The sequence below is a fragment of the Peromyscus maniculatus genome, chromosome 2 (genome assembly GCF_049852395.1).
Source record: "Peromyscus maniculatus bairdii isolate BWxNUB_F1_BW_parent chromosome 2, HU_Pman_BW_mat_3.1, whole genome shotgun sequence".
NCBI lineage: Eukaryota > Metazoa > Chordata > Mammalia > Rodentia > Cricetidae > Peromyscus > Peromyscus maniculatus.
In genome coordinates, this window is record NC_134853.1 from 154,178,143 (window position 1) to 154,202,912 (window position 24,770).

The following is a 24,770-nucleotide window of genomic DNA, read 5'->3' on the forward strand; positions in this document are numbered from 1 at the left end:
CTGCTAGGGTCTTAGGAACAGCACCAGATGCCGTGAAACATGGCGTCTGGATTGTTCCCACTCGGCATCTCTGCCCCTTACACGTTACTACTTGGGGATGACCTTGCTTCACCTAACAGATGTAGGAACTATGGACTCGGACAGAAAAAGAAAACACCTACGATCAGCCAGTCAACCACCCAATCGGGATTATTATTATTAGAGTGTTTTGTGTAGCCCAGGTTGGCCTTCAACTCACTAGGGGTTTAGCTGGGAATGACCTCTTTTATTTACCTCTTAAGTGCTGGGATTATAGGGGTGCAGCACCACGCCTGGTCTATGCAGTGCTGGGGACTGAACCTGGAGTTTCGTGCATGGTAGGCAAGCACCCTACTGACTGAGCTACATCCCCAGCCCACACCCAGGATTTCAACTCGGTCTCCTCCAGCTCCCAAGACATGTGCTTTCCACTAGCCACACTGCTCCCTGTCCTTGACCCAAGTCTTCACCAGAGCAAGAGGCTACCCTGGTGCTGGAGTTGCAGGGGTTGTGCCAGACCACTGGGTGGGCAGGGGCCTCTAGGAGGCTCTTGCAGGAAGTATACGCCTTGCTGCCTGAGGTGTACCTCAGGTACAGGCTTTCACTCGAGTGGAATTGTCAGTCAAGCCGAGCCCAGGCAGTGCGGACTACAGGGACGATTCCTCTGCAGTGTCTACCGTCCCGCTGGGCCCCCGAGGTGTAGGTGTCTGGGACTCTGAGAGGGAGGCAGCAGGAACTGTCACACAGGAAAGAGAAATGACAGAAACCTTCCTGCTTTAGGAGCATGAAGAGTGAGGCACACCCAAGTTTCTGTTGCTATAAATCAAGAAGCCTTCAGACAGGGTAACGTGAGGTGGCCCCTCCTCACTGAGCCTGGGGTTAGAGGAATTTACCAAACATGCCCCTGTCCCTGCCAGGCCCCAGGCTATAGGGAACTCCCTAACTAAGATGGCATGGGACAAGCAGAGGATGTCTGAGGGTCCCTACCTTCCCTGGTCCCCCACTGGTCAGCAAGGCCGACCGGGGCTCAGTGTTTCTCATTTATGAATAAGGATCGTAAATGTAGGACCGTGAAGACTGAGAACATTGATTCATACTTGGGAAAATGCTTAGCACCCTGCCTGGCACATAAATGCTCAATGCACACACGCCCTGTTGGCACATAAGAAGCACCTAATGTATGCATACCGTACTGACGCTCAAGGCTGGCTTGGAGCTAGATGCTGAGAGGGTGCTGTATTGCCAGCCTGGTCATACACAGGTCTGAACTCCCGTTCCTGGTCCACTGACTAAGAAATGGCCAGTCTCAGTTTTGTAGGACTATCCATTTTCTGACCCTTTTTGTAAAAGAAATTTTAAAAGGCAGCAGAGTCATAACCCAAAACAAAAGAACAGAGTTTTCATATGGGGGTCTTCCTGGGCTAAAAGGGTCTCCAATGCTTCCCTTGGGATCCCAAGTCTGACTCCTTAATAAACAAGCCCCTCAGGTATCTTAAACATCTATCATAGACAGACACCGTGCCAACTGTTTCTGGGTGGCACTTCATCTGTCACACACCAGCTCTGAGACACGAATGCCACTATCCCCTTTGACAAAAGGAGAAACTGAGACTCGAACAATCACCATCTAATGGCCACTCAGCCAGGAAGTGCAGGGCGGCTCAACTTGAACTCGGACCTCTTGGACTCCAAGTATCAGCTCTCAGTCCCCGCTCACCTCCACTCTCGATGCCTTTCCTAGTCTGGAAAATTCCCTCCTCTGGAATACACTGAACCAGTTCTCCACAAGGCTCCGAGGAATTTCCCACCCACACAGGCAGGAGGCACGAGCAGGTGAGACAATGATAGGAAGAGTTTCTGGGCAGGAGCTGAGAGCCCTCCAGTCCTGGTGCCCATGCCCGTGTTTGCCACCAGCTGGCCTCACACTTTAAGGATAAGCATTTGGTAGCCGGGCGGTGGTGGCGCACGCCTTTAATCCCAGCACTCGGGAGGCAGAGCCAGGCGGATCTCTGTGAGTTCGAGGCCAGCCTGGGCTACCAAGTGAGTTCCAGGAAAAGGCTCAAAGCTACAAAACCAAAAAACCAAAAAAAAAGGATAAGCATTTGGCTTCCTGGATATCTTGACTGTTCATAGGGCCAGCAGAGTTCTGTGCCAAACCCTGACATCAGGACCCGGGCTCTGTGCTCTTTCAAAGACTACAAGGGCCGAGGGCCCAGTGGTGAGGCAGAACCGAACATCGAAGAAGCTGCTACAGGCTCAATGGGACAGGGCTTCCAAGAAAGAATTAGCCCTTTTCACGAGTGACAGCTCAGAACAAAGGGGAAGCCGGGTGATACCTAGCCTATGAGGTCACCTTCCCTAGGTTCTGCCCAGATTCTCAGTTCATGTCCCTGTCCAAGACAGAGCGGGAGAGCGAGTCGGGAAAGGACCTGTCCTTGGGCCACATTTGTGATGACCTCAGATCTTATCAGGGCACAGCACAGAGAGCCCAGTGCACCATGGGAAGAAGAAACACAAGCTCATGAGTTGGGGAGCTGTGTGCTCTTGAGGAAGGAAGGCACCCAGCCTTCTCGGCTGATTTCCCCATCTGTTAAATGGGTCTATCGAACGTTTCCCACGTGCCAGTCAAGGGCTCTTCTAGGCCCTGGGAAATCAGCCAAGTCCAAGGCAGATAAGGCTCAGCTCCCATGGAACTTTTTGTCTAATTGGAGCAGACAGACTATAAACAGGCAGGCGAGTTAATTTTAGTTCGAGATAAATGCTGGGAAGAATATTAATGAGAACACAGCACTATCACACAGAGTCACCCAGGGTGGCTACTTTACAGCGGAGTTAATCTCTCCTGGGTTGTTAGGAGAATTATATGCATTAACATAAGAAATGTGCTTATGAGCCTGCCAACCATAATGGCACTGTAAATAGGCCCTCATCATCATGGCCATCACCCCAGCACTCCAGGCTGAGAGTAGAGGGGAGACTGCCTGAGGTCCCTGGATGATCACACACCCCAAACCCTGGGCTGTGAACCAGCTCTAGTCAAAAGACAAGGGAGACAGTATAATAACCCCTTGCCTTGCCTTTCGAAGTCCTTATCTGGCGGAGACTCCTAACACACATGGTGGTTATTATTCCCACTTTAAAGACCCTGAAATAGACAATGGAGACAGGAGGTGACCTGGGAACCTAGAGTAGACAATGGACACAGGAGGTGACCTGAGAATCTGGCCTGGGAACTCCATGGTAAGTCCCTTTTACACCAAAGGATGGAGGACAAAGGAAAGCCCAGGAAACTCGCATGGTATCCCACGTCACTTTAGCCAATATTCATCAAGTGACTGCCACGGTCTAGCCCCTGTTCTAGGGACAGCAAGACAGGGTTCTCCTGGTCATCATGGAGGAGGAAGACAAGACAGACAGCCAATACCAAATAAGTGAAGAACAAGAAGCCAGAGGCCTTGTACCTGCCTGAGTTAATGGTGGATGTTTATTAAGAGGGGGAGGGTACAGGGAGAAGATGGCTGTGGAGGACCTGAGACCTTCTGAGAAGCAAGGTCAAAGGTCTCAGCCTGGGCCTGGCCCTACTGTGTGCTGGGTGTGAGGCAGGTGCTTTGCATGTATTGTCTAGATTCAGGGAAGGCCAGCCGGGACTGGGGAGGAAGCTCAAGTCCAGGATTTGATAATTCCTCTCATTTGCATAGTGTGCTGTTTTTTCAACACATACCCGTCATCCATCTGTCATACCTGAGGTCCTGTGATGTGCCTGTAAGGTAGGGAGGGAAGATATGACTGTCCCAATTTGATAGCACAGAAAACACCCATGGACAGGGCTCCTGATCCGCGTAAAGCCACCTGCTGGTACTGACACATCAGGCCAGAACTGGGGGCGCCATGTCGCCGCATCCAGAGCCTTCACCAAGCTGCTGCCCCAGAGCCTCCCATCCCATCTTCTCCAGTGGGGAGAGAGGCCTCCAGGCCTGGCTGCTGAGGCCTGGCTGCTGAGGCCTCTTACGGGCCAGCAGGGGTGTGCAATCCGCCTGGCCGGGGTTCCGAGGCAGTCGAGCCTTTCCCTGGCACTGGCGGGGTGCAGTATCAGCTGTCTCATGTCCAGTCAGCCTCATGCCGTGACTCACGCACGTCCCAACACGGAGGAAGCCGAGAGTGGAGAAGTACGGCTTTATGCCAGCTGTGTTCTGACTCACTGGGGCTCCTGCACTGGGGCTGAGCCACTCCAGATCCCCAGGGACACGAAGTAGATGCCACCCCAGCTGCACGTTGAGACCTTCCTGTGCCATTTCCTTCTGTCAGAATCCTGGCAATTCCAGGTATCGGCAGCCCTTAGACACGAAGTCCCAAAGAAGTGGTAAGACCTCAGAACACCCAATGCAGAAAGGAGTCTAGAAGCATCTCATCCTTGTTCTGAGGTCAATAACCGTACCTGTCAAAGGCATCTCAGTAATCCAGGGGTGCGTGTGCGTTCAGCAGAGTGGGAGGAAGGCTACCGCCCAAGGGGGCAGCCTCAAGCCTCACCTATGGAAGTACCTAGCCCAGGAGAGATTGGGCAAGCTGGGTTCCAATTCCCTAAGCCTAAGGAGGAAGAGTTCCAGGGGCCACCCGAACTGGGTGTTGACACCCAGATACACCCAGTTAGTGACTTGCCAAACCCAGCTGTGAGCCACCCAGCTTCATCAGCAGTAATCAATCACACTCACCAATCACCCACAGGGACGCCCTACCACGGCGGCTCACAGAGGAATCATTTTTCAGCCAGCCCCACGCAAGGTGTTCCTGAGCATGACAGGGGTGCCCCAGGGTTCTTGTGCTTGCCAGTGGCCCATCTGGTTTTCTGGCTGCACATGTTGTGAAATGTGCCTTGCCCACATGAAACGGGGGCTCTCTGGGGTGTTCTCACTGGGGGAGATGGTGGAATACAGGATATGAATGTGTGGCAGCTCCAGTTTGAATGAGGTAGCATGCCTATCTGGTTGGAGGGGTGTGCCCCAATGCTATTCGGACCTGGGTTCCAGTCTTGCCTCTGCTGTGTGACTTTTAGCAAGTGACCTGACATCTCTGTACCTTTGTGGGAAGATGAGAGTGAGAGTCTCACCCAAGTGTGATGATAGGGATCATTCATTCAGGAACCACTAAGTACCAAGCTGAAATTATTCTACTTGTGGTCTTTCATTTTTACAGTGAGTCCGCGAAGTTTCGCTAGTGAAAGATGCAGTGAGATAATTCGGGTCAAGTGCGGGTATGTAATGACGCAAACTGTTCCTCCATTATCACCCCAGCGCTCCTGCTGAACGGTCATTCCAGCCCCACTTTCTCCTCTCTCTCTCAGATAGGTCATCTCTTTCTGGAAGCTGGCTGGTAAGAGCACAGGCCACTTCCTTCTCTGGATCCAGGTGGGCAAGCTGATGGAGGCCAGGTTCCAGATACATGGCTGGCTGCGTTCGAATTAATTACATGCCGTTTCTTAATTATACCAGAAACTCGCTTTCTGCCCTTTGAAAAACTCTCTCCTGTATGGGAATTTTTATTTTACACTCTGTTCCCTTGGCTCCTTGTCTGATTTTTTTTTCTTTCTCTACTGTCCAATAGAGGTGTGGGAAAAAAAATTGAAATCTACGTCTCAATCAGAGAGCTGCGCCTCTTCCTTCAGTTACTCACTGATTCATTCAACAAACATTCGCTGAGAGTTATTCTGTGATGAATGGCGTGTGCTGGGTGGTGGGGACACAATGCTGACTCTACCCTCCCCTGTCCCCAGTTCTCGATGGCTCCTTGAGAAGACTCAAGGGAATAACTCTACATGAATGCATATGCACATATATATGTATACGTGTGTGCGCCTGTGTGTGTGTGCATGCACATGTCTGCTGTGTAGTATCATGTGTGTTCAGAGGACAGCTTGCAGGAGGCAGTTCTCTCCTCCTCTCATCTCGGCCTAGAAACTGAACTCAGGCCATCGGGCTTGGTGACCAGTGCCTTAACCTGTCGAGCCTTTGTGGGAGGCAGATGGAGAAGAGCGAGGGAGAGAAGTCAGGGAAAGGAGCTGAATGATGGCCCCTGGCCTTCCCACCCACGTACTGAGAGGTGGGTGGTTTTTTGTTTTTTTGGTTTTTTTTTTTTTGTTGTTTTTTGTTTTTTGTTTTTTGTTTTTTGTTTTTTCGAGACAGGGTTTCTCAGTGTAGCTTTGCGCCTTTCCTGGGACTCACTTGGTAGCCCAGGCTGGCCTCGAACTCACAAAGATCCGCCTGCCTCTGCCTCCCGAGTGCTGGGATTAAAGGCGTGCGCCACCACCGCCCGGCTTTGGTTTTTTTTTTAAATCACTGTGTTTTTTTTATGCATGCAGAAACTGATAAGAAGAGTTTGTTACCAATTCACAAGCTGTAGAGCTGGGCTTTAAACACACAGTCGTGACCCTGTGTGTGTATGTGGTGTGTGTGTGTGTGTGTGTGTGTGTGTGTGTGTGTGTGTGTGTGTGTCTGTGTGTGCGCACGCTCTTGCTCTAGGTCTGCTGACTCAGCAGGACTGTGGCCAACCTGGGAACCTCCTTTCCCTAAAAGTCCTCTACCTGGTCTTCTAGGCCAGTGGTTTTTAATACTCGAACACACATCAGAATCACCTGGGAGGCCTGTTAAAACAAATGATGGCCAGCCCCACCCCCAGAGTTTATGATTCAGTACATCTAGGGCAGGGCTAAGAATTTGCATATCCAAGTTCCCATGTGAGGATGAGCCAGGGACCTCTTTTTATTTATTTACTTACTTTCAGTGGTGGGGCTGGGGTTTGAGCCCAGCGCCTTGTACGTGCCAGGCAAATGCGCTAACTGAGCTACACCGCCAGTCACAGCAGCTACATTCTGAGCATGGTGTTCTGGATGAGCCAATAATAATTATTTCTTAAAGATAATAACTCTCTCTTCCCTTGCCTCATTTCAAAAGTTACACAGGCTTGTAAAACACAAGTATATAAAAATGTGACTCGGGTGTGGTGGCACACACCTATAATCCCAAACCCTGGTGAAGCTGAGGCAGGAGGATTACGAGTTGAAAGCCAGCCTGAGCTACTTAGTTCCAGACAGGGTACACAGAGGCACTGTCTCTTATACAAGGAACCTACAGAAAAAACAAAAAGCAGGGAATTGATCTACGTTCTTATACTTAGTGTCTAGGCATAGAAGTTTCAGTTTCTGGTTGGGATCCAGGTGAGACCCCAGCTCTTCCAGGAGATCTTGGCTAGTCAGTGTCCCTTGACACGCCCATCCCTCTTGAGGTTACAGAGAAGGACGAATGAGACGTGCTGATCAAGCGTTTGTTAGGTCGTCTAATGTGTAGTCGGGGACCTGGGCTCGGCCGCTGTCCCTCTTTTTGTCTAAACCTCGCACAAGGCTTGGGAAGCTGGCCGGGACTGCACCGGGTCAGCGCGCTTCCCAGACCGCGCCTGCGCAGCCACTGCCGTTATTACCACCACTCTTGCTCCCGCCCCCGCTCCGCCCCGTTTTACAGCCGGAGCTTGATGAGGGCTTTTAACTTTTCATTCACCAGCCCCGTAACTCCGACTTTTAATAACACACCTCCTGCACGACAAAAATTTGCTCCTGGCAATCATGGTTTCGACCACAAAACCGCAGCGGGGCGGCGCTCCGGGTTAACTCTTTCAGCACTGTGGACCAGGGTGGAGGGGGCACGTTGTGAGCCCTCAAGCCTTGGGCCTTCCTCCGTGGTCATTCTCCAGTCTCTGTTCCCAATAGCAGAGGGCTCAGGCTGCAGGATGCAGAGGCCAGGGTGCTGAGGCATGGTATCCTCAGGATGCACCAACTGTATACCAATGGTGGTGAAGCCCTCCATCTCTCAGCAGGTGTAGGACACTTAAGAGAGTCCAAAGAGTCCAATGGCCACCAGGGATCTGGCTCCCAAGAGAGCCACAGTCTCCAGACTAGCCTGACGGCCCATTTAACCAGGCCCGTGGTGGGCAGGGTGCGAGTCCAGGCTGTGTTCCCTGAGAAGCCAGAAGGCTACAGCCGCAGGAACCCTGCAGTCTGCTCTCGCCGCCGGGTATTGCTACGCTGCGGGCTGGAAGCACCAGGGGGGCTGGCAGAGGCGCCAGGCACTGGGCCTGACCACATGAAAGGCCGGGTGCTCACCACCCACCAGCTGCCTGGAGCTGGTTTCTGACTACACTGCCTGGCCTTTCCAGGGCCACCTCCCACCGGAGGCCTGGGAATGGGGCTAGTGATCCAGGTGGTCCTCTACCAGAGCTCAGTGTTCCCCTGCCAGGTAGGTGTGGTCATAGTCCCCATTTTACTAGTGAGGAAGCTCGAGTCAGGGAGGGCAAACTCATTCAACTGGACTGGAAGCAAATTCAAACCTGACTTTTCACCATTGCCCCAGGGCCGACAAAGCTGTTCATTCTCTGAGGGATGGAGATGACTGCTTGGCCTAATACGATTTTCCAGGCAAGGCTCTTCAAGACCAAGGCAGCAGCAGCAGCAGCAGCAGCCACTTAGAACTTGCAAGCCAAGCATTTCACACACACACACACACACACACACACACACACACACACACACACCAGCTATAGGAACAGCTGAGCCCTCAGGGTCAGCCATTGTAATCGCAAATAGTAGCTTCAAAGTTGGCCTGCAATTACTCACAGGTACAGGCTTCCAGGAATGGAGAATCCTCTACTGTCAGCTGATTTGACTTCAAACCCAAACCATTATGGACAAGCAGAAAACCTTCTGTTCAAATAGGCCAGCTTCAGGACACATACCCCCTAAGGAGCAACCTGAATAGATTGTCTGCAGTCTTGGCAGCTTTAATTGGCATTCTAAGTTGTGCTGGAGACATACCTCAAGAGTGTGTGTGTGTGTGTGTGTGTGTGTGTGTGTGTGTGTGTGTGTATTTTCAAAGTATGGGAAAATAAAAAGTAAGAGGGTTCAGAAATGTCCAATTGCTCATTCCTCCATGAAGTGAGGATGGCATTATTCGCATGCTCCCTTCGAGGCTTTAAAGCAATGGCTGTTCTAAAATTCAATCCCTTAACAACTCCATAAGCACTACTACTGGTCACAGTCTACAGGGAAGGAGGCTAGGGCTTGGGTAATGACTTGCCCAAGGCCACTCAGGTAATAAGTGAGGAGTGGGGACTTGAACCCAGGTGCCAGGACAGTGCTCCTACTTTTACTTAGTTGTGGTCCAGTTGTCAACACATTGTACCAAGAATCCATTCAAAAGGAAATCTGACGCTCGCCACATAATCATTATGTGATTCACATAGTGAATGGAGCTGGTAAATGTAGACATCATAGTGAATGGAGCTGGCCGAGCCAGGCATACCTAAGAGCTACCAGGTATGCTGGAGTCCTGTCTGTGTTAGGATCCACCAACTCCTCTGTCTTTAAGTGTTTAAATTCTTAACCTGCCGAGGAAAAGCTCCAAGGAGAGAGACAGAGATAGAAAGAAAACAGAACTGTTCAACTATCCCATCTGCTCATGCACCTTGAAAGATGGGAGGAAAGGGAAGCTGGTGTTTAAGAACTCCGTCCTTTCCTGCTAGCTCCCGGTCTACACCCTAACCTTATCCCATCCTCTCTAAGTCTGGACCTGAAGCCAAGGCCCAGAGTGAGGTCAGCATCAGCCAGTCAGGAATTCTGAATCCCAGATGTGGGCAGGAAGGCACCTGCCAGGCAACACAGATGACCTCACCGAAAATCACGCCTCGGCTTCCCCAGTTTTAGAACTACCGTAGCTGCCTCTGGGTAAAACTGACCACATTTTATTGAACTCAGCTTCTGACCTGGCTCTTTGGTAAGCATTTTACAGCTTTCAGCACATTTAAGAATCCTACAAAAACATTCTTGTTCCCATTTTTCAGATGAGGAAAACGAAGCTCAGATAAGTCGAATGACTTGTTCAAGAATGAACCGCTTGAGAGGGACAGACACTGGGTTTGAACTTAAGGAAAACCACTACAGAGAGCATGTATTCAGCCACTACTGTCGTAGCCTCTCTTGGGATTGTTCCAACTCAACAAACAAGTACCTTTAGAGAAACTCAACTCTTTGCCTAAGACAGCTCCTAGAGCCGCCTCAAAGAAGTTCCCTTTGGCAAGAGGAGAGAGAGCGTCCACGGGGCTGAAGTGTCTCTGATTTCCAAGGCCCCTTCAGAGTATCAAAACACCATGCCAAAATTCACAGTTTCAGCCAGCCCTGTGTTTCTCTTCCTCGAAACTGCTCAGCCCAGAGAGAAAGAAAAATTATTTTCCCAGGGAAACAGTCAGCCCTAGATAGAGAGCTGAACGTGCCTCAACACGCCAGGGCAGGATCGTCAGCCCATTCATTCACCCTTACAAATTGCCGTGTGAATCCTGGCGCCGGCCTCCCTGCTCTTCCCTCTGCAGGAAACCCCAGCCAGCCTGGGTGTGCTGGGGAGGCCGGGACGCCGGGCAGCCACCGCTTTACTCACTCAAGTTCATTCGACATCTTCCTTCTCCGAGGTCGGGCTCCAGCGATCCTGCTCTAGGTACCCAGGCGCCGCTGTTGCCTGCTGGTCTCTAACTCGCGGCTGACATGGACATCCCCTCCCTGCCCGGGGAAGTGTCTGATTTCTGTTGAGCTGTGGATGTGGAGGTTTTGCTGACAGCGGCTCCCTGCGGCGTTGGCGCTGATTGGCTGCGGGCACAGGTGCCGACTGCAAGTACTTCGCAGCAGCAGGTGCAGCTGTTAACGCTTGGCCCACCAGCAGGGGCGGAGCTCTGGGGGGCTGACCGGGTGGAGCTGGCCAATTCCCTCCTTGCTCAGGGGGTGAGGGGGTGGGGACGAGGGAGGAGGGAGGAGACAGATGTCGGGAAGGAACCTCGGGACTAGAGGAAAAATACAGAAACAGACAGGTACTTGGCTCAAAGGAAGTCTCGGCCCACCTCCAGCTCGCATCCTGGATCCCAGAAACATCTCCCCACAGACATCACATCTCTTTCCATTCACCTTCTCTGCCCTTCTCACAGAAGGGAGCTCTCTGTACCCCTCCCCTTTCTTCAGAACTTTCCCCTTAAGGTAGCATTATGGGTTCTAGTTTTGTTATCCAGGTGGTTTCTTCTGATTCTCACAGTGACCGGCTAGGGTGGTATTACTGTGGACTCTGCCCCCTCCCCCCCCCCCCAGCCGCGTCCTTTACACGACGGAGAGGAAATGGAGGAGGGAGGTGAGGGGGCTTGCCTAAGGGTGAGAGCGAGTGTCAGAGCCCTCTCAGTCATCTATGAGACTAACCGCTCCTTGAGTTGAAGTTGGTGGCCTCAGTCCGCAGGACATTTACTGAGCACCTACATGTGCAAGGTCTCACTCTGGATTCTGGGGCAACAGAGGAAAAAAAAAATCCCGGTTTCTGCTTGGGAGGAGTTTGCTACCCCTACCCCCTTCACACACACGAACCCGTGTGTGTGTGTGTGTGTGTGTGTGTGTGTGTGTGTGTGTGTGTGTTTTAGGGGTGGGGAAGTAGGGCAGGGCAGCCTTTCATCTTGTGTGATGCCAATCTCAATGGGATGTGGGCAGACCACATGCCTCTGGCCAGCCCAGAAAGGATGGAAAAGTTGAAGGTGGTTGCCTCAGAAGTCTGAGCTGGCTGGCCATTTTAAGTGTTTGGCTCTGTGCTGGGCACTCAGGAGAAATCAGATGCCTTTTAAGTGAAGGGATGGCGGAGGAATGGCCATGAGCAGTCTGGGGTGGCAAACCCAGAATGCCAGCAAGTGCCAGCAGAAACACAGGGCTTCCATGGGGGTTAGTGGGAAAAGCAATCTAAGGCACACATCTTGGAATCGTACCTTGACTCTTTCTCACCGCTACCCTCACCCCCTGCTTGGCAAAGCACTTCTCTGCTCTGTGTTCCTGGGCACCTCCCGGTGAGCATTCTCCTTCCCTCTTGATGAAAGGCAAGCAACACCTCTGATGAGATGGAGCTTTTCAGGGTAACGTTGAAATTCAAGGGAGCCCTCTTAGGCTGGGGTACTGGGTTTGAAGAACCATCAGAGTGATTTCTCACTGGAGTCTGTTTAGAGGCCACCCCAGGGAGCTCCGAAAACAGCGAAGAACCGTAGTGACTGATAATAGAGCCAGCTCTGTGGAGTAACCCTCTCCAGTCATGCTTGTGGAAGTAGACATCCGTCCCTGGATTTCACACCGCTTTATTCTGTTCTCTGCAAAGCCCTTGGGACTTTCTCGTAGTCTTCTCATCTAGTGCATCTATCCTCCCTTCCTCCGGAATGTGAGCTCCATGGGAGCAGTGTCTTGGTCACTGTCCAGGGCTGGCTTCAGTGTCTGGCTCCCAGTAGGTGCTCTGCATGTTGCATAGACCAGGTATCATGCCAAACCTTCATAGGCATCATGTCATTACCAAAAGGGAGCCTGGCACTTCTTTATCATCCCCTGAGATGAGGGAACAGGGGTGCCAATAGCTCCGTGTAGTTGAAGGCGGCGGCGGGGGCGGCGGCGGCAGAGTTAGCGGTGGACCAGCTCTGCCAGCGGCCACTCACAGAGGTGACAGTTGACGGGAGCTGCAGGCCCGCTGCCGTCCGAAGGATGGCACACTTCTCTCTGTAGCTGTCTACCTCACCTTGTGCGCGGCTCGAGAGTTTCTGTCAGCTGTGTTGCAAGGGCCCCGGTATGACTCATGCTGGCTGAGCTCGGGAGGGGGTTGTGCTGGGATCTCAGGTAGCATGTCTTTGCTCGCCGGCCTTTATAAATGGGTCCTCTCCCTCTTTGGGTCCTGGCTCTATAGTCACAGCCACCATCAGAGTTCAGCAGAGGGCTTTTGTGCCTCCTTACACAGGGAGCCTCCAGAAGGTGCCCTGGATGATGGAAGGACTAGTGGTCTGGGGTAGGGACCAAGGATGCCAGGAGACGGTGGACAGGGTCACAGGGGTCCTCCCAGCCATGTGGCAAGGCCTTTACTGCCACAGCTCAGAGAGGCCAAGCTTCTGAAGTGACACTGCTCACGCCTAGCTGCCTGCCTTACCTACTCCTGGGAACATGCCTTTGCACGGACACTTCAGTTCTTGGTTGCTCTGTCTAAGAAATTATAAGCAGAGACCAGTCAATCAGATGTAACATAATAATTATATCCACTAACAATCACACTAAGGATGGCTGCTATTCCCTGTCTGCGTTACCTCTGTTAGGGGATAGTATTTCTAGAAGACACAGAACTGGGTTCAAGTCCCCGCCCAGGCACTTAGCAGCACCATGAGGTTGGACAAGTGACTATGGTCTAACCTCATTTTCCTCACCTGTATTTGGGTACAAAATCGTGCTCCCCCTCACGAGGTGACCGGGTTGAATCAGATGGTGCATATGAAGTTTTTTGTGCAGTACTCAGCACCCAGTACCTGGTGGTTAGAAAAACCCGTTTCCGAATCAGGCTTCCCCATTGCAACTTCATTTCAATCTACAGAAGAAAAATGGCAGCCCTTTTTTATAAGCTAAGAACTTAGGCTAAGTTCTAAATGATTGGCTGAAAGGCGGAAGCTACCAAATGAAAGCTGAGATGGGAGCCCAGGTTCTTTCGGATTCCGTGCTTCTCAGATCTGCATTAAGTCGGTGACTGCCCCGGGGTCAGGTTCTGCCTATCCTCTGGCCACTTGCTAAGGCTTACAGCTGAGTCAGAGTCCCCACCCCCAAGAGACCAAATGAGGGAATCACTATGTGGATGGGCTCACATGTCACTATCACCAAGAACAGCTGCTTTGTCTCTACAGGTATGGTGACATGTGCCCTTGGAGGGTGGCACCGTCCTTCATCCCTCCCCATCCTTCCCAGAATGATGACTGCTCATGATTCGCCTGCTGCAGAAGAGTCAGCTGAGGACCACAGTGCTGTTAGCACCGGCCCTCAGGGTTGCTCTGAACACCTGTGAAGGTTGGGACCCCACAACTACATTCGCTGTGATGGCCTGTCATCTAACACCCCAGATCTTCCTGACCATCCAGAGCTCATGAACATCTGGTGTCCTGTAAGAAAACATTGAAACGGTGAATGCCCAGCAGTGGTGCTCTGTGGGCACCAGAATGACAAGATTGCGTTTCCCCCTTGCCCCCTCATGCCAGGCAGTCTGTGCCACTTTAATACTTCAGAACTACACAGCTCTGCAGCTCCACCATCATCAAACAAGGCGAAGCATGTAGCTGGCTGGCACAGATTTTGTAGGGCCTGGGTTTGATTTCTATCACCTCCCACCCCAGAAAGTGATTAACCAAAACTAGTGACCACAGACCAGACTGCATAACCATTGTGTTCCTGTCCTTCCCAGGGCGAAGGTTGAGACAGAGACCAGACTGAGGGCCCAGGAGGTGATTCAGTCAGGAAAGAGCTTGTCAGGCCATCACAGCCCAAGTTTGTCCCCAGAACCCACATTCAAAACAAAACAAACCAAAGCCGGTGTAGTGGTGCATGCTTACAATCGCCAAGTTGGGGGTTAGAGACAGGCAGGTCCCTGGCTCCCCAGCAGAGCCTGCTCAGTAAGTCCAAGGCCTGTGAGAGAGCCTGCCTCAAAGAATCCAAGGTGGAGTGAGCCTGAAAAATGGCGCTTGAGAACATACTTGGACACACACAAGCATGCACACACGTGCCCACACAAAGCGAAGACTCGGAGTCAGCTGACATGCCAGCTCTAAGCAGTGAGCACAGATATTAGACCTGACCTTGACTTGGCAATGACAGTTATTGTCACTTACTAAGCCGTAACTCTATGGTACTTGCTCTGAACCTCTCCCTCTAAGAGTGGGGCACAGGGTTCCCTTCCCAGAGGGGCCTGCTCCCTGTAAAACTGTTTCTGCCTTACTGAAGGCTGTGAGTTCTGGAGTCAAGTGCCAGAGACCTTGGACAAAAGCCTTCACTGATTGCAGAGCTCAGTTTCCCTCATCACTGATGTCAGGATTAGGCAACACTGATGGACTCCAGTGGGCCAGGCAGAGGTCTCACGGCTTGATGTGTGCAACACGTGACTCTTGAGTCCTGAGAGGTGATGTCATATCTAAGGCTCTCCGTGTGGTCCCAGGACAGGACCACACAGAGGTCTGCCTGCCCCCAGAGCCTTCCAAAGGACTGGAAACAGTCCTTGGAGCTTGTCCGGGCCTAGCATGGCTTGACAGGGAAAGGGGGAAGGCAGACTGAAAGTTGGCAAGGTGGTTGACACTTTGTGTGAAGGGGCTGTGGGAGCCGTGAGCATCCAGAGAGTGGAAATGATGCAAAGAAAGGCCTTACACAGCACTTGCCCCAGGCCTCGGCACAACAGGCGGTCCATGAATAACTTGAACCAATGGAAATATGGGTATCATTTACAACAGGTTCTAACGCTCTGGATAAGCTGGTTGTTGCCTTCTCCCCTCACCCACAAGGGGACCCCTGAAGTTAAAACCCATGCTCCCAGGGTCTTCATCCTGGGCCTGTGATTTCACATCAGTAAGTTTCCCCATCATCTCTCATCCCCGAGGACTGAGTTAGATGAGCCCTTGATGGAAAGTCAGTGGCAAAAAATTGGTACCTAATAAAGGAATGCTGTGTAGGCGGGCACTGCTTAGCAGGGGTCCGATCAACCAGCTCCTGGTTCCAGTGTGAACAGTCATGTTCACAGCATCCTTACCCTGCCTCCCTTACAACAGCTCATTCTATGTATCCAGCTCTTTCCCAGGGCGCACCGTCAGAATTTGTCATTGGCCACATTTGGAAGGCTAGCTGAGATTCAGAGAGAGCCCCTGGTTAGGCAAAGAACCCAGACTCTTGGATGGAGCATCACCCTAGATACTAGCATGGACCCAAGGGGTCCTGGAGGTCTGTCAAGCTCTACAGTTTGCTGTGATGTCCTCTATCATCACTGGACCTAAATGGAGGCAAAGAGGACATGTCCCAGAACTCACTCTGTAGACCAGGCTGTCCTCAGAGATCCACCTGCCTCTGCCTCCCAAGTGCTAGGATTAAAGGCGTGAGCCACCACTGCTCACATGGCCCCCTTTTGAAGGTTTTGTTTGGTCTGGAAGCTGTGTTCCTGGAAGGCCAGGACATGGGCAGGAGTGGGCCACCTTCAGCCCCCTTTACACGTTGTACTTCAGATCCTTATCAGTTCTGCCTGACACCACCAACCTTCCTGCCTAGTGGTTCTGGGAACTCGTAGGGTCCAAAACCACTCTGAAGTCTGGCCTTAAAAATGAGAGACTGAGGGGTGTGGGGAAAAAAAACAACAAAAATGAGAGGCCATCTCCTGGCACTCCACAAATAAGCAGCTGTTTTTCCTGATCATTCTTGATAAGGATGAAGGAAGCACACTACCAGCATTGGCAAGGGTAAGACCAGGCCCATGTAGACCTCGTCAGCCTGTCCTTCAGTCTAGCAATTTTACTCACATACATTTGGTCTAGGCGAATCACCTCTGGGTGCAAAGTGCTCTAAAGGAGGTCGACCAGAACTCCGCGTCTGATCCTGAAAAATCAGTTCGTACGTGTACCCCTCGCGGAGGCTAAGAGAAATAAAAGAAGACACGGCATGCAGTCAGACACCAGGCTGTAATCTGGGAGGGGGTCGTGGAGGCTTGTCCCTAGACTTGCAGGACAGTTGTCAGTGTCTGTGAGTCCTCATTCAACCCTCTCAGCCGTGAGAAAAGTGAAGCCCGAGAGTGACACCCCTCACCCGAGGTGACCCGAGCAGAACCGCCGTGATCTGAGCCCTTGGCTCTGAGTCTTTCGCTTACTCTACCTTCCATAAGTTGGTCTGCTCCTATCCGTAGAGCCCATTCAGATGGAGCGAGGAAGGCACCGGGAAGCTGTACGTAAAGGGAGCAGGTGCAATTTACATTTTATTATTTTCGTTCATCTGTCCCCATGACTTCTTTTGTAAGCTGAAGAAGGGAATTTTACAGTTATTAAAAAGGAGCCAATCAGACGGGCTTGTGCTGAGCCAAGCAGGGAACAGTAGAATGCTAAAGTATTGTGTGGGAGTCCTGGCCTTGTGGCCAGGAACTGGCTGGAACTGGAGGCAGCCAGAGGGAGGGGCCCACGAGGGCCCAGGTCCTGGAAGGAGCAGGCTTGTTAGAAAGGCCATCTCAGCTGAGTGGGTCCCAAGGGAGCCCTGAGACCCACTCCCCCCAGGGACGTGTACCTTGGGCCCATCACTAGACTGGAAAGGACGATTAGAACAAGACACTGCCTACTTCCAAATAAAAATGAACTCTGAAAAACCTGTTAATCCTGCCATTACCAAGGCAAACAGTACCGAGGCATGCCCACCCCCTCTGCTGGAGTCAAGCTAGGGGCCTTCCGTGAGAACCACAGAAGGAAGGCGGCAAAGGCCTGGTGCCAACAGGAGCTCCCAGGGCCCCTGCCCTGGATCAGACGCGGAGTTCTGGTCGACCTCCTTTAGAGCACTTTGCACCCAGAGGTGATTCGCCTAGATCAAATGTATGTATGTATGTATGTATGTATGTATGTATGTATGTATGTATGTGTCCCATCTGCCACACGCTGGGGAGGGAAATTAGTTAGGCGGATTTAGCTTGTGGGAAATTCCACAAAGCCCCTTCAGGAAAACTTTGTTTTCTTCCATGAACTTCTGCAAAATCAATTTTGTTATCCAATTTCACAGTATCTTGTATGTGTTGAGAACCCATAAGAGGTCTTGGTCCCCACCCTAGGGGGTCCAGAAGTCTCTGCAATAGACCACTCCAACACACATACAGAGCAGAGCTACTTGAGAATTGGATTCTGAGTTCAAATCCTGGGGCAAGCCCTTTAGGCACTCTGAACCATAGTTTCAGTCTGCAGAGTGGCAGGCATGACTCCTACCCTGGGAGGCTTTGCTAGGTGAGGCAACACAAAAAGCCCTTCGCTCCATCCTGGTGAGTGTTGACTGCCATCCTTATCACCGGGGTGGGTATGCCACCCCGCAGCACAGGGAGTGTTTGTCTCCTCTGCATCTGCCACCTAAGGCCCTCAGCCCTGGGCAGATACGCCTGGTGATGAGGCTTAGTCACCACATGCCCCTGCCCGTGAGGGTGTGAGCGTGACTGTTGTTCTGTGCCCAGGCTCCTGAGAAATCAGCACCCAGCCTCAGCAGCAAGCAATCAAATGGCGTGGAGAGGAGCCTTCGGCCCTGGTCCCCTCCCCTTGCACAGACGGGCTCCACCATTTGTATTTTCCCAGGTCACCGGCACTCTGACCCACTAAAGGGCTCTGAAGATATCTCTGGCAAGATAAGAGTCCTGATAGGCAGGGGACAGTGACCTGACTCTCTAGGCTGTGGCTTTGGTGGTTTGGCCATATTTCAGCAGTCTCTGAATGGACTGATGATCTGGTCCAGGGTCACAGGATCTCATTTGGCTGTTACAGCAGCCTAGGACAATACAGACACAGTCCAAATAGGATGCGACCCGTTTCACGCCCCTCTGTTCTCCAGTCTTTGGGGTTGCCTGCAGCTTGCAAGGTAGGTGGGAGGTATTGAAGATCAAGACTCTAAGTTAAAGTCTTCCATCGCCTTCCGTCAGTGGTAATGCTAACAAGTTCTCGACTCAGACACACTGAGGTTTGAAGCCTGGCTCGGCATTTCGTCAACTGTGACTCGAGTTTAATATCATCCTCAAAGGCCACTGTGCCCAACAGCTTAAAGGAAGACACTTCCCCACCGGGGGAACTGTTGACAAGACCCCAGGGTGCTTTCTGGAGCCACAAGGAGGCCCCAGGGGAGGTAGAAGCCGGCAAGCAAAGGTCAAGACAGAAAAGTCACAAAGAGGCCAGTCAGCCCCAGCATTAGTTTGTGACAGGGAGGGTGTCCCACAGGCCTGGAGGACGCTCTGTGTCACCATAAAAGAGGCCTCGTCTGGGAAAAAGACATCATCTTTAGGAGTCCTGATGACCTCTGACACCCCCCTCAAGCCCCAGCCAAGTCACACCCAGTTGGGACAAATGTTGGGGGTGGAGGGGAATTTAGCTTCTAAGAGGGGGAGGTCCCCACTGGGCTATTCTGATGCCCTGATGAACCCTGAGGGCATGACATGGTGGGATTTACAGAAAATAAAATACAGGCCATTTTAACTTGTTCTACCAGTTTTTACCCCCTTCTGTTTTAAAAAGAAAAAGTCATTTAACTGTTTTAATACTCCAGGTTTGCCTTTAGAGAGACAAAGGGCTTTAGGGGAATTGCTCTCACTAAAGAGACCCGAGCCCTTTAGAAATTCCCCCTTCCCTGTGCCCAACGCTGGAGCGAATAGCTTCACTGTGACCTTCTTCCTGTCAGGTGGGACAGCTGAGGCCCAGGGCAGTAGAGAGACTGACTTCAGGAGAGGGTAGAGCTGGGGTTTGGATGAGTCCCTGGGCTCTGCAGAACCTTGGCTGCAGCCAGCCCTGATTTCCCATACAGACTTGACTGGAGTCCCTTCGGGGAAGCTACCCAGACTGAGGGGCGCAGACCTTCCCACCTTCTCTGGAAGCGGTTTGTTTCCCAGAAGACCCAGATGGCCACCTTGGAGTACTCCTACCTCACGCATCTGTCTGTGGTAAGGTGCCAGATGCAGGCCTGGAGAGTGGGGTATGCCGGCACTGCCCTTGCTGTCCCGTCCAGTGACCGAGGACCACTGGCTTTCCTCTCCATTTGCCACAGAATCTTTGCCTCGGCACTTTCTGTCTCTGTGACTGCCTGAAGCATGGCCTGTCCCTGCAACTCGAGATCCTTTTCCCCTGCTCCAACTCAGACCTCCTGTGAAGTTTGACCTCTTTCTCCTGGACTTGACCTACATCTGGATTCCCTGAGATCCTGCCAGGGAACCCCACAAAGCATCCCGAAGAACATGAGGATGCCCAGGATGTTGCAGGCAGGAAGGGTTCTGAAGCCGTGACCTCCCGGAAAGGGACAGGGCAGTTAATCCTTCGGAAAGCCCAACAGTGTGAGTCCCCCCTTTCTAAAAAATTTCTTTAATCCAGAACTTTGCTTTTCTATCCCCCACATGTTACTAGAATGGAGGTGACCTTGTGTTTATCAATTGAAGTCCTTGCTGCTGCTGCTCAGGGTTGAGTCACCAGGCTCACAAAATAAGATCACGTCTGACCAGTCAAATTCTTTTTTTTTCCCCAAAGATTCATTTATTTATTATATATACAGAAGAGGGCGCCAGATCTCATTACAGATGGTTGTGAGCCACCATGTAGGTGCTGGGAATTGAACTCAGGACCTCTGGAAGAGCAGTCGGTGTTCTTAACCTCTGAGCCATCTCTCCAGCCCTGACCAGTCAAATTCTTAGGGAAAATATAGCATAGAGGAAGAAATTTCTTAAGATGATAAGAATGTTATCAGAAAACAAGAATTTTCCAGAATTTTGGGATGAGGATAGAATTTTGAATGACTAGCAGGCAAGATTTGCCACCACCACCCCCAACCTCCACCTTTACTGTCTGCACATGCCTTAGTCAGAGACCAAAGCTGAGGATGAAATGTAATGGACAAGTCCCAGGGCTGGAGAGATGGTTCAGTGGTTAGAGCACTGGCTGTTCTTCCAGAGGACCCAGGTTCAATTCCCAGCACCCACATGGCAGCTCACAACTGTCTGCAGTTGCAGCTCTAGGGGATCTGACACCTTCACACAGACATGCAGGCAGGCAAAACACCAATACATAGAATAGAAATAAATAAATCCTTACAAACAAAAACCAAGTCCCAGAAACAGTGAGTGGGTGACAGGCAGCGGTGGAATGAGAAGCATTGTGAATGAACAGGCAGATAACTAAGTAAGTGGACAATGGGATGACTGGCCTCCACGCCTTTTCTGGACTCCAGGCTATGTTGTCTTCTGTGGCCACACATGTTTCTTCTCCAGACCTCACCAGTCCACTTTTGCATCAGCTCTGGGAGGGCTCCTCACTGTCTCCAGAGTGAAGCCCATGCCGGAACCAATGCCGAAGCGCCTCCCCCTTGGTCCTCACTCCGAGATACCTTCATTTTATCCTGTGCTTGAACCACTTCAGGATTCTCTTAGCTCGGTTCAGGGAAGCCACAAATATATTCCGAGGGATGCTCAAGCTAGTCCTGTACTCCTCACTCTGGTCACAGGTACACTTTCCATTTCGCCTCCCCTCCCGCCTTTTCTGAATCTACCCCCCTTTGACTCGATTCCCCCTCTGCTTCCAATGCTGCTTAAACCATCCATGGTTTTCAGGCTCAACCCAACCCCCCCAACCCCCCACCCCCATATGAAAGAGGCCTGGCCCAAAAAGAGGACATTCAGAATGATTCCATGGGTATGAAGGCTAGGAAAAGGCAAAACTGATTAGGAATGGCAGCACACACCCATAATCTCAGCAGTCAGGAAGTAGAGGCAAGAGGGTTGCAAGTTCAAGGCCAACCTGAGGAGCAAGACTCTCTCAAAAACAGAGTGCTCGCTTTGGCAGCACATCTGCTAAAACTGGAACGACACAGAGACGATTAGTGTGGCCTCTGCACCAGGATTAGTGTGGCCTCTGCACCAGGAAGACACGCAAATTCATAAAGCTGAAGTTTTTGGCTGGGCACGGTGTGCATGCCTTTAACTCCACTTGGGAGGTAGAGGCAGGTGATCCTTGTGAATTTGAGGCCACTCTGGTCTACATAATGAGTTCCAGGCCAGCCCGCACTACATAGTGAGACCCTGTCAAAAAATAAAAATGAAAAAACAAAACCAACTCATTAGGTACAGATCAGAACTGTGGTTGCTTTTGGGGTGTGGTAATTAACTCAAAGAGGTACAAAGGGGCTTGGGGCAGTATGGATAGAATCTAGATCTTGATTCTGGTCGTGATTGCATGGGTGGATTCATCTGCCAAAGTTTATTGATCTCTCCTTCAAAGATCTACTCATTTCCCTTAGTATAAATTAAAAAATAAAAATCAGACTACCTAGACATCCCTGGCAAGAATTCGCTCTTGTGTCTATTAATTCTGTCAAAGCATTTTTTCTACACAGAAGTTTCCCTGCAGGGGTGAGTGGATATGACTCTACTATGGGGCTTGAAATAAGGTAGGAAGTGACAGCAGTGACCAGCTCCTACCACAGCAAGTGCTGTTGACCAGATGCTATCTGTTTGTCACCAGGGTGTGGCCGTGCTCTGGCCGGCATTTGTAACCTATGGTTTCTCCACTGGACAACGGGAGGGCCTGGGCCTCAGTTTACCCGTTCACGTGGGCACCATCACATCCAGTATTTGGTTATGTGTGCAGGGCTCTGATCATATTCACCTGCCCTGTTTCTGTCTCTTAGCCTCTGTTCCCTGCCCTGGTCTTCCTCCCCTTTCCTAAGGATGGATACTTTCCTTACACAATATCCAAGTGCCCTGAGGAAGAAGGGGACCCAGTTCCTTTCCCTGGACCTCTGTCCCTGCACCATCACCGCCACTGGGCTTTGCCATTATTGCTCATTCTTAAACAATGATTCTTGGCAACGGAATTTCTTGTGGAGAGACTGTCTACTCCCCGGGGAGAGGGCAGCGGGTGGAGGTTCCCTCTTCGCTGTGTGTCTCTTGTGCCTCAGACATTCTGTCCACAACAGACATTCAAGAAGTGTTTGAGCTCCATCTCAGAAGCCATACATGACTTCTTCAGTGTCCATACAGCCGATTCTCAGTCAACCTGAGACCTCCCCAACCAAGAACTGTCCCTGGATGAAACTCACTCAGAGAGTCTGTGCTGAGGAAGCTAAGGGTTGCCTAGATGCCACCTTCACAGGCAGAGGGTGAAGCGCAGGGGTAGCTGAACCCCCAGACTGTTGGGTGGCTTGTCTAATAACCACATAAAACTCAAGAAAGCCATGAGGCAGGATGCCTGGGTTTTACATTGTCACCATTTGGGCTGTGGAACAGGACTTGTTGCTTCAATCTTTGGACGTGGTTTTCCTCAATCCACTAGATGTGACAGTCACAGAGTTCAGCTTCTGTCCCCCTCCCAGCATTTCTGGATGACTCATGAAGCCCCCTGCTCAGCCTGGAGACAGGTTTGCATGGTGTTGAGGAGGTGGACTATCTCAGTTCAAAGTCCTTGCTGTCCCTGGGCACTGACCCTCAACTACTAGCCACACCATCTGGGTAAAGGGGTTAGGACCCTGCTAGTTGCCCAGGGAGCCCTGGGTCTCTGTGAGATTTGTTTTGTTTTGTTTTGTTTTGTTTTGTTTTGTGTTTTTTCACCCCTTGGAAGGTAGGGAGTAAGCAGAGAGGTTAAACAACCAGGGAAGAGGAAGTCTGGAGTCGATCCCAGAAATCCTGACTCAGGAGTATTCTCCAAACCCCGAGATGTTAGAGTCAGGAATAGGCTGTCTGATCTAGTTTCCTCGCCTGACCCAGAGACAGAATAAACAGCAGGTCGGTGACAGCAGACCGGCCTCTCAGAGCAGCTCAGGGACTAGCCCCCGGGCCGGGAGGCAACAAAGCCTCTCAGGTAGCTGCCTTTGGGAGGGGAGCCCAGGAGCTTCTGGGTGCTTCAGCCAAAGGAGCCAGCCACGTAGCACGGCCCAGGCCAGGTGCCAGCTGAAGACATTGTCATCGGCCGCTCCAATTATTCCTTTTGTCTGATAATTCCAGCCATGGGTCCCCTCCCAGGGGGAAGTCATCTACCCACTCCTGCCCCAACTTGTCCTCTCTGTGGCTCCTCTAGGTGCCAGAGTGACTCTCAGAATGACTGCTCCTCCCAGACCCTGCCCCTTACCTCACGGCAGGGCCACTTTTGGGTGCGGCAAGCTGACCCAGGGCCCTAGGAGGAAGGGTCCCCACTTCCTCCGCCTTTCTTTTAGGCTTTCTCTTTTTAAAAAAGGGCAAAATTTCATTTAACCTAATTTAGAAAAAGGAATTCCAAAGTGCATGAATATAAATAATTAATTGGGTACTTTATAATCTCCTTGTATAAATCCAAAACCTGTAATTTACATTATAACACACCTCATCGGAACACTGTAGTTTCAAGAGACAGAAGCCAAAACATGGAAACAGCTATGGATGGACACCAACAGATATCCACCTGTTGATAAATAAATCGATGAACCAAAAGTGATATGCTCTTTCTTTTGGAATATAAGACAGCCACAAATAAGAGCAAAGTTCAACAGAACCTTGGGAACATACTAATCAGATTGGGGTGTAATACAATCGATAGACTGCTTGCCTAGCATTCACGAAGCCCTGGGTTCAATTCTCCAGCACTGCCTAAAAAGCAGGAGTAAAGGCACATGCTTGGAAGCCCAACACACAGGAGGCAGAGACTGGGAGATCCGAAGTTCAAGGTCATCCCCAGCTACACAGAGTTTGAGGACAGTCTGGGCTACATGAGACCCTTGTCAAAAGAAGAGAGGAGAGTAAAGAGAGAAAGCTACGTGAGAGAAGGCAGACGCCAGAGAGTTCCAGGACAGGCTGTTCCAGAGAAGCCCTGTCGAGAGAAGCAAAACAAAAGGCTGACACAAGACACTGATTGAATGACCGTCCCCCCCCCCCCTTTTTTGTTTTTTTGAGCAGGGTTTCTCTGTGTAGCCCTGGCTGTCCTGGAACTCATTCTATAGACCAGGCTGGCCTAGAACTCACAGAGATCTGCCCGCCTCTGCCTCCCGAGTGCTGGGATTAAAGGTGTGCACCACCACCTGGCTATGAACCCATTTGTTTGTTTGTTTGGGGTTTTTGTTGGTTTGGTTTTTAATTTTTTGAGACAGGAAGTCCTGGCTGTCCTGGAACTAGCTCTGTAGACCAGGCTGGCCTAGAACTCCCAGTGCAGACTAG

General features: G+C 51.3%; 1 protein-coding gene and 1 pseudogene across 2 annotated transcripts in view; one reads left to right on the top strand and one right to left on the bottom strand.

Moving 5' to 3' along the window:
* Window positions 1-11,012, bottom strand: part of Grhl3 (grainyhead like transcription factor 3) — a 33,237-nt gene extending 22,225 nt beyond the window's left edge. The window contains exon 1 of one of the 2 annotated variants that reach the window (XM_076565395.1): window positions 10,488-11,012. In XM_076565395.1, coding sequence (XP_076421510.1) covers window positions 10,488-10,504 — 17 coding nt within the window. In that variant the 5' untranslated portion in view covers window positions 10,505-11,012. The remainder of the gene's footprint in view (window positions 1-10,487) is intronic. The other variant, XM_006975674.4, reaches the window with a different exon arrangement.
* Window positions 11,013-21,416: 10,404 nt separating this feature from the next.
* LOC143272087 (U6 spliceosomal RNA) lies at window positions 21,417-21,543 on the top strand (annotated as a pseudogene).
* The last annotated feature ends 3,227 nt before the right edge of the window (window positions 21,544-24,770 follow it).